The sequence below is a fragment of the Hyla sarda genome, chromosome 6, assembly GCF_029499605.1.
Source record: "Hyla sarda isolate aHylSar1 chromosome 6, aHylSar1.hap1, whole genome shotgun sequence".
Taxonomy (NCBI): domain Eukaryota; kingdom Metazoa; phylum Chordata; class Amphibia; order Anura; family Hylidae; genus Hyla; species Hyla sarda.
In genome coordinates, this window is record NC_079194.1 from 295,095,635 (window position 1) to 295,114,201 (window position 18,567).

General features: G+C 43.7%; 1 protein-coding gene across 1 annotated transcript in view; it reads left to right on the forward strand.

Moving 5' to 3' along the window:
• TSG101 (tumor susceptibility 101) overlaps positions 1-16,608 on the forward strand; it is a 34,690-nt gene extending 18,082 nt beyond the window's left edge. Inside the window, exons 6-10 of the mRNA XM_056527829.1 lie at positions 387-444; positions 3,497-3,600; positions 13,130-13,332; positions 13,690-13,929; positions 15,212-16,608. Coding sequence (XP_056383804.1) covers positions 387-444; positions 3,497-3,600; positions 13,130-13,332; positions 13,690-13,929; positions 15,212-15,301 — 695 coding nt within the window. The 3' untranslated portion in view covers positions 15,302-16,608. The remainder of the gene's footprint in view (positions 1-386; positions 445-3,496; positions 3,601-13,129; positions 13,333-13,689; positions 13,930-15,211) is intronic.
• Positions 16,609-18,567: the final 1,959 nt, after the last annotated feature.

Consider the following 18,567-nt stretch of genomic DNA (forward strand, 5'->3'; position numbering starts at 1 on the left):
GTGCGGAACACATTGCAGTCTATTGGAGACTTCAGTGTCCGCGCGGTCCTAGCACCGACTGAATCAGTCAGCGCTGGCCATACTCGGAATCTCCGGCCGGAAATTTTCTGCCTGGAGATTCCGTAGTCTGAACCTAGCCTAAGGGGCAGTAACCTGATTAGAGGAAATTAATATAGAGACAAATACTGGTGGGGGGGGGGGGGTACAGGTTGTGCCCTTAAAGTAATGATGACATATTGGGTTCCTATAGTCTTCTATGTATAAAATAATTACACACTTGGTTTTAGGTTTCCTTTTCTGTTATCTACATCTAGGGGGGGCGTATTATTACAGTCACATCAGATATCCATAATGATTGTTAATACTTTCATTTCTGTGTCTTTTAGCCTCATATATGCCAGGAGATAACCCACCATACCCGGCAGGGCACCCGTCCAACCAAAGGTACATTAATGTGTCATGTGCTATAAGGAATATATTCACTAGATTCCTAGAGAGATATATAAATTATATATTTATTTCTTTTATATACATATATTTTAAATGCATAAATCTTATACATTTATATACATATATTTTATTTTTTTAAACAAATATTTTGTATACTTTAAATACATGTTATATAAAATTATTTGATATACATATATTTCATTTATTTTACACACACATATATATAAATGTATACACACACATGTATATATGTATGTGTGTGTGTAAAATAAATAAATAAAATATTTGTTTTAAAAAATAAATTATGGATTAAAAAAATATATACATGTATATGAAATATATATATATATATATTTTATATACATAGATATATATATATTTTTTACAAATTTTTTACATATTTTAAACAAATTTTATTTATTATTTTTACACACATATATTTTTTTTATTTTACACATACACACACACACATCTATCTCTATATAGATATATATGTGTGTATCTATATAGATAGATAGATAGGTGTGTGTGTGTGTGTGTGTATGTGTAAAATAAAAAAGTGTGTAAAAATAATTAAAATTTGTTTAAAAAAATATGTATTAAAAAAAAAAAATATATATATATATATATATATATATATATATATATTTTATATATATTATACATATATATATTTTATACATATTGTATTTTTTAAAACAAATATTTTATTTATAATTTTTGTGTGTAAAATAAATAAAATGTGTGTAAAAATAATAAATAAAATATTTGTTTAAAAATAATACCGTATTTATCGGCGTATAACACGCACTTTTAAAACTTAAATTTAAGGCAAAAAGCCTGCCTGCGTGTTATACACCGATAAATGTTCTCGTCACTGATTTTAAAGCGGCCGCAGCAGCTTGTGAAGTATCAGCAGCACGGCCGCGGCCACTTTAAATCAGTGACCAGCGGCGTCTCCTCCCGCTCTGCTTAAAATTTTTCTTACCTCCCTCATCATTCCCCCTTTTCCCAATGCTTTTCATAGTTTTTTTAATTTAGCTTACTTGGCTGCGCTTCGGCAGGTCAGGTCAGGCGGGGGGGGGGTCTTGCGGGCTGCGGTCAGTAAAGCAGATGAATGACGTCCTCTGCCGGCTTCTCTGCGCGGCATCAGTGATGTCACTTTTCATTTCCTGTAGTCGCCGCTCTCCGAACTCTGACTCGCGGCTGTTGCAGGAAATGAAAAGTGACGTCACTGATGCCGCGCAGAGAAGCCGGAAGAGGACGTCATTCATCTGCTTCACTGACCGCAGCCCGCAAGACCCCCCCACCTGACCTGCCGAAGCGCAGCCAAGTAAGCTAAATAAAAAAAACTATGAAAAGCATTGGGAAAAAGGGGGATGATGAGGGAGGGGAAGAATAGCATAGGAGGAACATGATGGGGGGGGGGGGATGATGAGACAGGGGGAAATGATGGGGGGTATGATGAGACAGGGTGGGGGATGATGAGACGGGGAAATGATGGTGGGGGGAGGCACTAAAGGCATAATGTCTGTATGGCTAGTGGTGGTCTATGACGGGGAAATGATGAGACATGGGGGAGGCGATGAGAAGGGTAAATGTGGCACAGGGACTGATAAAAGGGAAGGAATGATGTGGCACTGGAGGGGACCAAACTAAGGTGCAGAAGAAAACAAAGTTGGGGGGATGATGTGGCATTTAGTCCAAGTCATTTTATTGAAAAAGTTTATTTTAACTTAAATTTCCCTGTTAAAATGAGGGTGCGTGTTATACGCCGATAAATACGGTGTATATATATATATATATATATATATATATATATATATACATATATATATACATATATACATACATATATACATACATATATACATACATATATACATACATATATACATACATATATACATACATACATACACACACACACACACACACACACACACACACACACACACACACACAGATCAATGATGGCCCGAAACATCACTAAATCTGTAGAAAGCCGTTGGCTGTCCGGGCATGCTGGGAGTTGTAGTTTTGCGACATCTGCAGGTCCACAGTTTATAGACCACTGTTATAAATGATATGGACGGATCAGCCATGATATTAGTGAAGTGAATAACAGGGATTATCTGGGGACGATGGTGCCGTCAGCGGTGGGATATATAAGGAGCAACTGACCGCTCAGGTTATGAAGTTGATGTTGGAAACAAGGAAAATGGTCAAATAGTAAGAATCTGAGTGTCTGTAACCAGGGTGTTGTGTAGGCGGCTGTGTCCGGTCATCTCCAGAGCGGCCGGTCTTGTGGGGTCTTCCCAGTATGTAGCAGTTAGTACACAACAAGAGGGTTATGATTTATGTATATTGGGGGGCAACCAGTGCTAGGCCATCTGCGCCAATCCCACAGAAGAGCTGCTGTAAAGCAAACTGCTGAAAAACTTCCTGCTGTCTATGATAGAAAGGAGTCCGATCACACAGGATATCACAGCTTGTTGTGTACGGGGTCCCGCAGACCTATGCTGACCCTACAAGTCTCATGGGGTCTGGGCCTGGATGGAGCACAGTATTAGACATGTTATGGCTGATCTCTGTATAACACTTTATATTTAGACACAAATCTCCCACAGTCTTCGTGTTGATAGTCCAGAATCTGTAGAACCAACATGATGCCAAACTATTGGTTTTCCGGTCTATACATTTATTCTATATACATATATTTTGAATTTTTTTTTAATACATATATTTTATTTTTTTAAACAAATATTTTGTATATTTTAAATACATAGGTTTTATAACATTTTTTATATACATACCGTATATATATTTTTTTACACACATATATACAGACACACACATATATATATATATATATATATATATATATATGTTTGTGTGTGTGTAAAATCTATAAATAATATTTGTGTTTAAAAAAAAAAAAAAATGGATAAAAAAAAAATATATATATGGACATGTATATCCCGATTGTGTGATACCTTCTCTCCCGTTCTCCTAAGCATTAATTGTGTGTTCCATCTATTCACAGCGGGTATCCTGACTACTATCCAGCTGGTGGGCCCTATCCCCCAACCTCCGGGCCCCAGATGTTTCCTCAGCCCCCTGTACCTCACCCTCAGGTCACCAGCTCCGGTAAGGATTCATCACATGTTCTTTTTGCAGACCCTGGCTCAGGTCTGATTTTTAATGAACCAGTCACTGTTCCTAACCTGTGGTTCTACAGCTGTTTCAAAACTACAACTCCCAGCATGCCCAGACAGCTTTTGGCTGTCTGGGCATGCTGGGAGTTGTAGTTATGCAACAGCTGGAGGCACACTGGTTGGGAAACACTGTTCTAAACACACTGGGTCTGTAGGTTGCAAAACTACAACTCCCAGCATGCCCGGACAGCAAAAGGCTCTTCCAGGCATGCTGGGAGTTGTAGTTTTCCACCAGCTGGAGGCATCCCGCTTGGACAGGAGCCCCATAACTTCACCCTAAGACCTTTTTAGGCTTCTGGCCAGGCCTAGAAAATCAAACTGCAAAATCTAAAGCAGTGTTTCCCAATCAGTGTGACTCCAGCTGTTGCAAAACTACAACTCCCAGCATGCCCGGACAGCCAAAGGCTGTCCGGGCATGCTGGGAGTTGTAGTTTTGCAACAGCTGGAGGCACATTGGCTGCAAAACACTGTTCTAAACACACTTGGGTCTGTAGTTTACAAGGCTCTTGCAGGCATGCTGGGAGTTGTAGTTTTGCAACATCAGGAGGTGGCCCTAGTTGGGAAAGCCCGCTCTACACAATGAATTAACCTTTGGTTGTTCAGATAACCTCAGGCTATGTTCACACGGAGGTTTCCATGCGGAATGTCCAACCAGAAATGGTCCGGCGGGCGCTAGGACTGCTCTGAAATGCGCCGTCTCATAGACAGCAATGCATTTCCAAACAGGATCCACAGAAAAGTTGACATGTCTGTTCTTTCTGCTAACGCCGGTATCAGAATTTCCACGTCAGAAACATCTGCTTGCGGAAATTCCGCCACGTGAACAGTGAAGCTGGATCCCATTGAAATCAATGAGACTCTGCTGCAGGAGATTTTCTGAGCGGAAAATTCCTTCGGAATTCTGCTCGGAAATTCCGCGTCCTTAGGCTGGAGAACAATGTCCCATAGGAATGTGTTTTGGTTTCTTGTGCCACTAGATGGCGTACATCTATTCCTCTAGAGGGCGCTGTACTCCTTTATGTATGAGAGTCAATGTGCTGTATACTCCGGTTTTGCTGTGTTGGTATTATTATTATTAGAAATATTCCAATATCTATTAATTTGTGGATTTCCTAACCTCACTACAGCGGGTAAAGTCAGTCGGCTCTTTAGGTTTTCTGCCAAGTATGGTCCTTGCTTCAGGCCGTCTTATTGACCTCAGTAAGGTGCGGGTGTAGGGCCGGCATTGGAGACTGCACCTACAGAGAATATATATGGGAGACTTCCTTAAAGCGTTACTGTCGTTTTTCTAAGCATTTTCCTAATGTGATTGCTATAGATGTTAAAAACAGGTTTAAAAAATGGCCACTAGGGGTCTCTGTTTCTAATTTAGCAAACAAACCCCCGAAAATTCAGCCTTTTTGGTCCTTTTTTAAAAAGGACAAAAATCTCTGAGGGGAGGGAGGTGGCTGTTCCTCAGAGCACAGACAAGATCCATACAGCCTGCAGTCTTTATTAAGAAAAGCATTTACATGCATAGTTACAAGCAATACAAAGTGCTAAACCAGTGGTCCCCAAACTGTGGCCCTCCAGATGTTGCAAAACTACAATTCCCAGCATGCCTGGACAGCCGTTGGCTGTCCAGGCATGCTGGGAGTTGTAGTTTTGCAACATCTGGAGGGCCACAGTTTGGGGACCACTGTGCTAAACTATTATTTATATGCAAAATGGTTTCTCTTTGGTCATTTTATGAACTTGTTTCTCGTGGATGTAAACCATATAGGTTTCACATTGCCGCTTTAGGGTTATAAAAAGCATGCACTTCGGTTACTTTTTTGGCAGGTTTTTTTTCTTCTCTCCTTGCACCATATAGTTTCACATGGCTGCATTAGAGTTATATAGAGCATGCATGGCTGCATTAGAGTTATATAGAGCATGCATGGCTACATTAGAGTTATATAGAGCATGCATTCAGCCAATATGCTTTGCAAATGTAAAAATTAGAGATGAGCGAACTTACAGTAAATTCGATTCGTCACGAACTTCTCGGCTCAGCAGTTGATCACAGTTATATATAGATCAAAAGGTATTTTACATATTAACAATGCATAGTATTGTGCGTACAGATCTTAGGGCACATTACTACACTGATTTAAGCATTTTTTATTTATTTTTTTTCTTACTAATGACAGTAACGCTTTAAAGCGTTACTCTCATCTATATAAACTTTTGACATGTTGTCCAGAGAGGTCAAAAGTTATAATCGCATTGGGTCTCAGCCCTGAGATCTCCTGCAATTCTGAGTTATAACCAAGCGGTAACAAGATTCTCTCCTAGGCCGGTCTCCACATCCGACTAATGTGCTCCATTAGGGTAGGGTCACACGACTGTGGATCTTCCAGTGACCTGACCCTTAGCGTGCCTCCAGCTGTTTCCCCCCCCCCCCCCCCCTGCTCACATTGGCACTGCGCCGCTCTCAGCAGTCACAAAGGGGCCTGGGAGTCACCGTGCGTGCTCACATTCTACTGACATCGCAGTGGTGATGTCTGAGTACACTGCACATGCGCACTGCGACTTGCACAGCAATTTGCCCTTTGTGACTGCTCGGAGCGTTGGATTGCCACTGCCAGCAGGGGGAACAGCTGGAGGCACACTAAGGGGTTGGGTCACCAGCAGATCCGCAGCATAAAATATGGTGTGGATCCGTGTCGTATGACCCTACCCTTATATTCTGTGGAGTGCATCAGTCAGATCTGATATATATATATATATATATATATATACACACACACACACTCATTAAAAAAAATGATATCTCATTAAAATATATATATATATATATATATATTTTATTTAATTTTTTTTAATAGTACATATATTTTATGATATATAATCATAAAAAAATATATATTTTTCATGATTATATATCATAAAAAATATATGTAATATTAAAAAAATTATATATTAGTGCTGGGCGGTATACTGGTATGAACTGGATACCGTTTTTTTTCTCCCACGGTATGGATTTTTGCCCATACCGTTATACCGGTCGGGCCCCTCCCCCACCCTCCGAGTCAATAAAAAAAATTAAACTTACCCGTAATGGGGGTGGTCCGGGCCATCCATCTTTCCTGTAGTGTCCGGCTGCATTCCGGGTGGAGGGTGAACCAGTCCAGGCTGTCCTTCTTCTCCGGGGGTCCTCTTCTCCACTCCGGGCAGGCTCCGGCCTAGTACGCGGCATAGATGCCGCTGCGCAGTGACGAATGGAGAAGAGGGCCCCCGGAGAAGAAGGACAGCCCGGACCGGTTCACCCTCCACCCGGAATGCCGCCGGACACTACAGGAAGGATGGATGGATGGCCCGGACCACCTTCCCCGGACGGTCCCTGCAGCAACTGGGAAGATGAGTCAGGGTTCTGGGATGGACAGGGGTCTGTATAATATACTATACCTACAGTAGGCCCTCCAGCTGTTGCAAAACTACAACTCCCAGCATGCCCGGACAGCCAACGGCTGTCCGGGCATGCTGGGAGTAGTAGTTTTGCAACAGCTGGAGGCACCCCTAGTTGGGAAACACTGACCTATACTATACACTACTATATAGTCCAACATGCTGGGAGTTGTAGTTTTGAAACAGCTGGAGGCTGTAGGGTTGTTTGTTACATCTATTTAAAAGGGTACTCCACTGCCGCAGTGTTCAGATCATTTAGTTCCAAAAGCCCATTTAGTTCCGCTGCGCCACCTCAATGCAAGTCTCAACGTAAAAAAAAATAAAAAAATACCGTGATACTCATTTTTGGTCATATCGCCCAGCACTAATATAGATTATAAAAAAAAAAATATATATATATATATATATATATATATATATATATATATTTATATATATATATATATATATATATATATATATATATATATATATATATTAAAAAAACACAGAGGGAGCCAGCACTGGATGACCACTGGGGATGTGCCCGTAATCCACCCGAACGCCAAGGACGGGTACACTTCACACTCTCTCCAAAGGAAACAGCAACAATCGCCAGGTCCAGTATAGTAGCAAACTGGTATTTATAGCATCAATAACAGCAACGTTTCGGCTAAAAGTGAGCCTTTCTCAAGCATGCTTGAGAAAGGCTCACTTTTAGCCGAAACGTTGCTGTTATTGATGCAATAAATACCAGTTTGCTACTATACTGGACCTGGCGATTGTTGCTGTTTCCTTTGGAGAGAATATATATATATATATATATATATATATATATATATATATAATATAATTTTTTTATTTTTTTTTAAATGATATTAACCCTTTATAGCGTTACTGTCAGCTATAAATACTTTTGAACACTTTGGGCGTCACTCCTAAGACCCACTGCGATTCTAGTTCTAATCTGTGGAAGTGCGCAGCATTGTGCTCCACTCCCCGTCCGACAGTTCTGAGGGGGAGAGGGATTTGGTTTGACAGCTAAGGATTGAGCCGTGCGCTGCCGCGAGCTTCCCCAGCTTATTACTAGTGATCGCAGCAGGTCTGAGGACTGAGACCTGGTGCAACCTAAACTTTTTCACGTCTAGAACGGCCTGTCAAAAACTTTGTAAAGATGACGGTAACTCTTTAAGGGGGGGGGGGGAGAGATATTCACATTAGACGTATCTTGGCCAAACCATCCTCATGTGTACGGTATGATGTTAGGTCAATAAGGGATCGGGCATGTGTCTGGAGTTATCAGAGGAATCTGGCAGCGACCTACTCCCCTCTTTGGTCAAATCAACCGTGTATGGGAGGAAGGGAAACCTTCCTGGGCTTCGGGCCAGGCCTAGGACAAAATGAAACTGCAGAATCTAAAGCAGTGTTTCCCAAGCAGCGTGTCTCCAGCTGTTGCAAAACTACAACTCCCAGCATGCCCGGACAGCCTTCGGCTGTCCGGGCATGCTGGGAGTTGTAGTTTTGCAACAGCTGGAGACACGCTGCTTGGGAAACACTACACTGGGTCGGTCTGTAGGTTACAGAGCTCGTCCCTTGTACTGTACTGTGGGGCTTGTAGTAACCGGACACTGTTTGGGGGTAAAGGTTTTGGCAGATGGCATAAAGTGCACACAGCCAGGATATAAATGGAACAGTGAAATGTTATGGGGTCACTCCGTGCACACAGCAAGTAAACTTATTACAAAAAAAAACTTTCATAATTTCCTGCTGGAAAAATCAGCATGTAATTAGTTAACTTTGCCAAAAAAAAAAAAAAAGTTACTGTGCTTAAACTGATTTAGTGTTGGCGTCTTCTACTCCGGTCACATCCAGATCTGGATCAGTGTTGGCTGTAAGGAAGCGCGGCCTATCTGGGGTTCACCAGGGAACGTATTATGGGGGACAAGTATATGTGCCACGGGCAATGCAGTAGAAAAGAACACACTGTAAGATCTGGGGGGGGCCTGCGCACCATGTGTTTTATTATTGTAACTGGGTCATGTGATCACCAGTCTTCAGTCTGACCTAAGGGAAATCGCAGTGCTTAATGTGTCAGAGAAAGTTGTCAGTCCTGGGGCAGCTGACTCCCTGTGAAGTGTCAGGATATATAGTAGTTATACACCTCCCCTCCAGCTCTATCTGTATACTGCTGCTATCTGTGGGATTAGGATATATAGTAGCTATACACCTCCCCTCCAGCTCTATCTGTATACTGCTGCTATATGTGGGATCGGGATATATAGTAGCTATACACCGCCACTCCAGCTCTATCTGTATATTGCTGCTATCTCATTGGGATCAGATACACCTCCCCTCCAGCTCTATCTGTATACTGCTGCTGCTATCTCTTTGGGATCAGGATATATAGTAGTTATACACCTCCCCTCCAGCTGTATCTGTATACTGCTGCTATCTGTGGGATCAGGATATATAGTAGCTATACACCTCCCCTCCAGCTCTATCTGTATACTGCTGCTGCTATCTCTATGGGATCAGGATATATAGTAGCTATACACCTCCCCTCCAGCTCTATCTGTATTCTGCTGCTATCTCTATGGGATCAGGATATATAGTAGTTATACACCTCGCCTTCCCCTCTATCTGTATACTGCTGCTGCTATCTCTATGGGATCAGGATATATAGTAGCTATACACCTCCCCTCCAGCTCTATCTGTATACTGCTGCTATCTCTATTGAAGCAGAATATATAGTCGCCTTCCCCTCTATCTGTATGGAAGCAGGATATATTGCAGTTACACCTCCCCTCCAGCTCTATCTGTATACTGCTGCTATCTCTATTGGAGCAGAATATATAGTAGTTATACACCTCGCCTTCCCCTCTATCTGTATGGAAGCAGGATATATTGCAGTTACACCTCCCCTCCAGCTCTATCTGTATATTGCTGCTATCTCTATTTGAGCAGAATATATAGTCGCCTTCCCCTCTATCTGTATATTGCTGCTATCTCTATTGGAGCAGAATATATAGAAGTTATACACCTCGCCTTCCCCTCTATCTGTATGGAAGCAGGATATATAGCAGTTACACCTCCCCTCCAGCTCTATCTGTATATTGCTGCTATCTCTATTTGAGCAGAATATATAGTAGTTATACACCTCCCCTCCAGCTCTATCAGTATACTGCTGCTATCTCTATTGGAGCAGAATATATAGTAGTTATACACCTCCCCTCCAGCTCTATCAGTATACTGCTGCTATCTCTATTGGAGCAGAATATATAGTCACCTTCCCCTCTCTCTGTATGGAAGCAGAATATATAGTAGTTATACACCTCCCCTCCAGCTCTATCTGTATATTGCTGCTATCTCTATTGGAGCAGAATATATAGTAGTTATACACCTCCCCTCCAGCTCTATCTGTATACTGCTGCTATCTCTATTGGAGCAGAATATATAGTCGCCTTCCCCTCTCTCTGTATGGAAGCAGGATATATTGCAGTTACACCTCCCCTCCAGCTCTATCTGTATACTGCTGCTATCTCTATTGGAGCAGAATATATAGTAGTTATACACTTCGCCTTCCCCTCTCTCTGTATGGAAGCAGGATATATTGCAGTTACACCTCCCGTGAGGTTGTGTCCTTCCTTTAGGTAGCCATAAGTACAGCATAGTTGTTGACTATTCTCTTTCCTTGTTCTGCTCGTCTCTCCCCTGTAAGTACAGGATATAATTCTTCCTCCTCCTCCTCCTCCTCCACGTGCTGAGTGCATGCCCCGGACCCGGTGCCCTGCTGCTGCGGGGTGTGATCCTGGTGCGGACCTGCCAGGTGTCGCAATGCTGACAGTGACTGTAGACAAGGTCCCCGGCCGCCTGTTACAACCAAGTTGATAATTTCACCTTCCTTCTTGTATAAAAGCAGCGACTGTATAATCCCCGACTGCTGCCGCGTGAGATTAGATTACAGGACGGCAGATAAGGTACTACACCAGTGGTTCCCAACCAGGGTGCCCCCAGCTGTTGCAAAACTACAACACTAGTAGTAGTGTACTCCTTAAAGTAGTAGGCCTCCACTTATAAGTAGGTAGCCATCATACAGTAGTAGGCAGCCCTTATACAGTAGTGTGCCCCCATATAATGGTAGGCCTCCACATAGTATAATGCAGCCCTCATACAGTAATGGGCCACCTCCGTGCCCAGTAAAGTAGTAGGCATCCACGTAGTGGTAGACTTCCTCTGTGCCCTATATAGTAGTAAGCCCACTTTGTGCCCACATATTAGTAGGCCCCCTCCATGCCCCATGTAGTAGTAGGCAGCCCTCATACAGTAATAGGCAGCCCTCATACAGTAGGAAGCCCCCATATAGTAGTACTCCACATAGTAGTAGGCAGCCCTCATACAGTAGGAAGCCTCCATATAGTAGTACTCCACATAGTAGTAGGCAGCCCTCATACAGTAATAGGCAGCCCTCATACAGTAGGAAGCCCCCATATAGTAGTACTCCACATAGTAGTAGGCAGCCCTCATACAGTAGGAAGCCTCCATATAGTAGTACTCCACATAGTAGTAGGCAGCCCTCATACAGTAGGAAGCCCCCATATAGTAGTAGGCCTCCACATAGTAGTAGGCAGCCCTCATACAGTAATAGGCCACCTCCGTGCCCCGTAAAGTAGTAGGCCTCCATGTAGTAGTAGGCCTCCTATGTGCCCTATATAGTAGTAGGCCCACTTTGTGCCCACATATTAGTGGGCCTCCTCCGTGCCCCATGTAGTAGTAGGCAGCCCTCATACAGTAGGAAGCCCCCACATAGTAGTAGGCCCCCCTCAGTGCCCCATGTAGTAGTAGGCAGCCCTCATACAGTATGAAGCCCCCATATTGTAGTAGACCTTCACATAGTAGTAGGCAGCCGTCATACAGTAAGAAGCCCCCATATAGTAGTAGGCAGCCCTCATACAGTAATAGGCCACCTCCATGCCCCGTAAAGTAGTAGGCCTCCATGTAGTAGTAGGCCCCCTCCGTGCCCCATGTAGTAGTAGGTAGCCCTCATACAGTAGGAAGCCCCCATTTAGTAGTAGGCTCCCTCTGTGCCCCATGAAGTAGTAGGCAGCCCACAAATAGTAGTAGGCCCCCACATATTAGTAGGCCCCCTCCGTGCCCCATGTGGTAGTAGGCAGCCCTAATACAGTAATAGGCCACCTCCGTGCCCCATAAAGTAGTAGGCCTCCATGTAGTAGTAGGCCCACTTTGTACCCACATATTAGTAGGCCCCCTCTGTGCCCCATGTAGTAGTAGGCAGCCCTCATACAGTAGGAAGCCCCCATTTAGTAGTAGGCCTCCACATAGTAATAGGCTCCCTCTGTGCCCCATATAGCAGTAGGCCTCCACATATTAGTAGACCCCCTCCGTGCCCCATGTAGTAGTAGGCAGCCCTCATACAGTAGGAAGCCCCCATATAGTAGTAGGCAGCCCTCATACAGTAGGAAGCCCCCATATAGTAGTAGGCAGCCCTCATACAGTAGGAAGCCCCCATATAGTAGTAGGCCTTCCCATAGTAGTAGGCAGCCCTCACACAGTAGGAAGCCCCCATATAGTAGTAGGCAGCCCTCATACAGTAGGAAGCCCCCATTTAGTAGTAGGCCTTCCCATAGTAGTAGGCAGCCCTCATACAGTTGTTGGCCCTCTATGCAGTAGTTGGCCCTATCTGTACCCCATATAGTTGTAGGCCCCCAATACTTAGTACCAGCAGACAAGACCACTTCAGAAGCAGTAACAGTAGCTGCAGACGCCAAGGACCCCAAAGAGAATGTGCCCTCGGGGGGGGGGGAACATGTACCCCAGGTTGAGAACTGCCATCCTACCACAATGGATCCTATAGGCAGGAGAAGGAACTGTAGGATGTAAGTCAAGGATGCACTAGAGGGGGCGCTATTGCAGCTGCTGGAAAAAAAAATCATGTTCCCAGCAAGTCATTGAGCATAGCCATGAGTCCTCCATGTTTTAATTCTTACAGCCCATAGAAATAATTATTATTCAGACGCTAAATCTTTCACATTCAGGTCCAGCGAGAGACGGCACCATTGGCGAGGACACCATCCGGGCCTCTCTTATTTCAGCTGTCAGCGATAAGTTAAGATGGAGAATGAAGGAAGAAATAGACCGGGCTCAGGCGGAGCTGAACGCCCTGAAGCGCACGGAGGAGGATCTGAAGAAGGGACACCAGAAGCTGGAGGAGATGGTCAACAGGCTGGACCAAGAAGTGGTAAGGATGAAAGACCAGAATAAGGCGTCCGTCCAGTAATATGCCAGTCACAAGGACGTCCAATGACTAGAACAGTTTTTGCCAACTGATGTGCCTTCAGCTGTTGCAAAACTACAACTCCCAGTATGCCCGGACAGCCTTCGGCTGTCCGGGCATGCTGGGAGTTGTAGTTTTGAAACAGCTGGAGGTACACCGATTGGGAAACGCTGCTTTAGATTCTGCATTTTGACCTTGTCCTAGGCCTGGCCAGAAGCCTAATAAAGTCCTAAGCTGTAGTTTAGTAACAGCTGGAGGCACCCTGGTTGGGAAACACTGGACTCATGACTGTAAATAAAAATCTTCTCTCTCTTCCAAAAGACGGAAGTGGATAAAAACATAGAAACCCTGAGAAAGAAAGACGAGGAGCTGGGGGCGGTGGTGGAGAAGATGGAGAGTCAATCGGAGTACAGAGACATCGATGAGGTGATCGTGCCCACCGCCCCGCTCTATAAGCAGATCCTCAACCTGTACGCCGAGGAGAACGCCATAGAGGACACCATCTTCTACCTGGGAGAAGCGCTGCGGCGCGGCGTCATAGACCTGGACGTCTTTCTCAAGGTGAGAGGCTGGACTGAAGCGTTAGGACTTTTTCTTTACACAAAGAGCTTATGCAGCAGCTGGTGGGGGGGATTATGAAAAAAATAATAGAAGGGATGTCATAAACCCCCCCCCCCCCCCCCCCCGATCATAGCGTGATGTCTTATCCTGTGATCTGATCATACAGTGATGTCTTATCCTGTGATCTGATCGTACAGTGATGTCTTATCCTTGTGATCTGATCGTACAGTGATGTCTTATCCCTGTGATCTGATCATACAGTGATGTCATATCCTGTGATCTGATCATACAGTGATGTCTTATCCTTGTGATCTGATCATACAGTGATGTCTTATCCCTGTGATCTGATCGTACAGTGATGCCATATCCTTGTGATCTGATCGTACAGTGATGTCTTATCCCTGTGATCTGATCATACAGTGATGTCTTATCCCTGTGATCTGATCATACAGTGATGTCTTATCCCTGTGATCTGATCGTACAGTGATGTCTTATCCCTGTGATCTGATCGTACAGTGATGTCTTATCCTTGTGATCTGATCATACGGTGATGTCTTATCCTTGTGATCTGATCATACGGTGATGTCTTATCCTTGTGATCTGATCGTACAGTGATGTCATATCCTGTGATCTGATCATACAGTGATGTCTAATCCCTGTGATCTGATCATACAGTGATGTCTTATCCTTGTGATCTGATCATACAGTGATGTCTTATCCTTGTGATCTGATCATACAGTGATGTCATATCCTGTGATCTGATCGTACAGTGATGTCTTATCCTTGTGATCTGATCATACAGTGATGTCTTATCCTTGTGATCTGATCATACAGTGATGTCTTATCCTTGTGATCTGATCATACAGTGATGTCTTATCCCTGTGATCTGATCATACAGTGATGTCTTATCCTTGTGATCTGATCATACAGTGATGTCTTATCCTTGTGATCTGATCATACGGTGATGTCTTATCCTTGTGATCTGATCATACGGTGATGTCTTATCCTTGTGATCTGATCATACAGTGATGTCTTATCCCTGTGATCTGATCATACGGTGATGTCTTATCCCTGTGATCTGATCATACGGTGATGTCTTATCCTTGTGATCTGATCGTACAGTGATGTCTTATCCTTGTGATCTGATCGTACAGTGATGTCTTACCCTTGTGATCTGATCGTACAGTGATGTCTTATCCTTGTGATCTGATCATACAGTGATGTCATTGCGATATCCGTTTTTCAAGCCCCTTACTCACCGCAGTCTCTTCTATTTTTGCAGCACGTCCGTCTCTTGTCACGCAAGCAGTTCCAGCTCCGGGCGCTGATGCAGAAAGCCAGGAAGACGGCCGGACTGAGCGACCTGTATTAACATCAACACCCACCTTTTTTTTTTTTTTTTTTTCTCCCTCGATTCCTGACTGAGATCAATAAAGATTTGGGTTAAATTATTCTAAAAATAATTGAAAAAAAAAAAAATGGAGAAAAAAAGATTTTATTTTTTATTTTTTTTGCTGGTGTGGGGGAGGCTGTAGCACAGCGATGCACTTTGTCTATGGTTTAGAGAGAGGTAACCAGACATGGCGGACATTATTTTTTACCGTCGCTGACTCCGCCCCCTTCTGACTGGTACAGACCCTTTACAGGGGGCGGTATAGATCTCGTATCTATGGGTACGCTGATGCCCGCTACTTCTCTATAGCTTAGCTAGACTTTCTGGTTACCGGTTAGATCATTGTGTAGAGCAGGGTTTCCCAAGCAGTGTGCCTCCAGCTGTTGCAAAACTAGAACTCCCAGCATGCCTGGAACAGCTCTGTAACCTACAGACCTAGTAAGTATACCGGTAGAATAGGGTTTCCCAACCAGTGTGCCTCCAGCTCTTGCAAAACTACAACTTCCAGCATGCCCGTACAGCCGTAGGCTGTCCGGCCATGATGGGAGTTGTAGTTTTGCAACAGCTGGAGGCACATTGATGAGGAAACACTGCTTTAGTTTAATTTTGATCCTAGACCTGGCCGGAATCCCAATGAGGTCCTAGTATAACCTACAGACCCAATGTATATAGAACAGTGTTTCCCATCCAGTGTGCTTCCAGCTGTTGCACAACGACAACTTCTAGATGTAGTTTTGCAACAGCTGGAGACACAATGGTTGGGAAACATTGCTGTAAATTCTGCAGTTAGACTTTGTCCTAGGCCTGGCCAGAAACCCAAGAAGGTCCTAGGGTGAAGTGTTTAGCTGTCCGGGCATGCTGGGAGTTGTAGTTTTTACAACAGCTGGAGGCACCCTGTTTGGGGAAACACTGTCGTAGAGGGCCCAGTATACAGGTCCGACTTGTACAAAAATATATATTTTTATTTAGTTTTTTTGTTTTTTTTTTTGTAGGAAAAAATTCTATTTGAGATTTGCCACCTGAATTTTATTTACGAAAATTTCCACTAACGCTAAGGGCCGCACGGCAAACCTCAGCGACTGGAAGGTTTCTCCGTAAAGCGCTGGCTTTTTTTTTTTTTTTTTTTGCTGAGGAGGTTGTACGTCACACGGGGGGGGGGTTCGGTTGCCTTTTTTTTTTTGCCATGTCTATATTTGTATGTGAAGCAGCTGTACAGTGCACCTGGAAGTTCTTGCTGTGTGCGGACGCAGCAATAAGTCCATCTGTATGTGAATAATTTTATTAATATGTATTAAATAAATACTAATTCTTTCTCTTTGTTGTTTTTATTTTTTGTAATGAAAATTAGTTTTTTATTAAGAAGAGAACAGTGATGTCTCTGCCGCTATAGCTGGGATGAATGGATTCTACTTTTCCTTATTTTAAGGGGCACTCCGGTGGAAAACTTTTTTTTTTTATTATTTAAATCAACTGGTGCCAGAAAGTTAAACAGATTTGTAAATTAGTTCTATTAAAAAAATCTTAATCCTTCCAGTACTTATTAGCTGCTGAATACTACAGAGGAAATTGTTTTCTTTTTGGAACACAGTGCTCTCTGCCGACATCTCTGTCCATTTTAGGAACTGTCCAGAGCAGCATATGTTTGCTTTGGGGATTTTCTCCTACTCTGGACAGTTCTTAAAATGGACAGATGTCAGCAGAGAGCACTGTGTTCCAAAAAGAAAAGAATTTCCTCTGTAGTATTCAGTAGCTAATAAGTACTGGAAGGATTAAGATTTTTTAATAGAAGTAATTTACAAATCTGTTAAACTTTCTGGCTCCAGTTGATAAAAAAAAAAAAGTTTTCCACCGGAGTACCCCTTTAAAAAAGGGGTGATATCCAGGATAAGAAATAAAGCTTTTTTTTCTCTTCCAGGAACAGCGCCACCATTGTCCTCGAGGTCGTGCAAAGTATTGCAGCTTAATCCTGTCAAAGTTAATGGAGCAGAGTTGTGATACCGGACACAATCTGAGGACAGGATTGGCGCTGTTTTTGGAAGAAAACAGCTGTTTATTTCTAATTCCGTAGAACTTTTAGGCTACATTCACACTGCCATTTGTCTCCAGCAGTGTGAAGCCCATTATTTTAGGATCGAGAAGAGCAGGAGAAAAAATAGTGCTTGCACCGTCTTTTTCTCCCGCTACTCTCTCTGAAAATAGCGTCACCTGACGGAGCTTATTGACTATAATTGGTTCCATCAGGACCCGTTATGACCTGTCAAAATGACGTCCGTCAAACTCCAAAGAAAAAGTTTGACAGGTGTAATTGACGGGGCATAACGGTAGTGTGAAAGGGGCCTTAAAGGGGTACTCTGGGGAACACAATTTATCCTTATACATAGGATAGGAAATAAGGGGGAGATTTATCAAAACCCGTGCAAAGGAAGTGTTGCCCATAGCAACCAATCCGATCGCTTCGCATTTTGCAGAGGTCTTGTTAGAAATGAAAGAAGCGAGCTGATTGGTTGCTATGGGCAACTTTTCCTCTGGGCAGGTTTTGATCAATCTCCCCCTAAGTGTCTGATTGTGGGGGCCCTCACCCCAACAATCAATCTCCTTTACTGGGCCCGGCTCTCGTGCTGAACTTACCATTTAGCGGTTCCTTCCCTTAAAGGGGTACTCCGCTGCTCAGCGTTTGGGACAAACTGTTCAGAACGCTGGAGTCGGGAGCTTGTGACATCATAGCACCGCACCTCATGTCACGCCCCGCCCCCTCAATGCAAGTCTATGGGAGTGGGCGGGGCATGACATCATGAGGGGGCGGGGCTGTGACATCACGCGCTCCCGACTCCAGTGTTCGGAACAGTTTGTCCTAAACACTGAGCTGCGGAGTACCCCTTTTAAGCGCTCCGACCCCCACCTTCAGAGAGGCGCTTGTGCGGCGGCCCGCTCAGCCAATCACAAGTTGGGATGGGGCCCCTTCTCAAGCGATGATTGGCTGAGCGAGCTGCCACTCCTCCTTGTATGTGAAGGCGGGAGCGCTCAGGTATATGGTTATGTTGAGCAACAAGAGTCAGGGGCCCCATACAGGAGACCATAGGGTGCGCCCAGCGGTTGGACGCCCGCAGTTTTTTTTCCCCTCCAATTATAGATGTCTGTGGAATATAAACAGGAGTAAATAAACAACACAAAAGAGACAAAAAAAAACGAAAAAAATAAAATACGCCAAAATAAACCATATGGGTAAGGTGTATATAATTTACCTA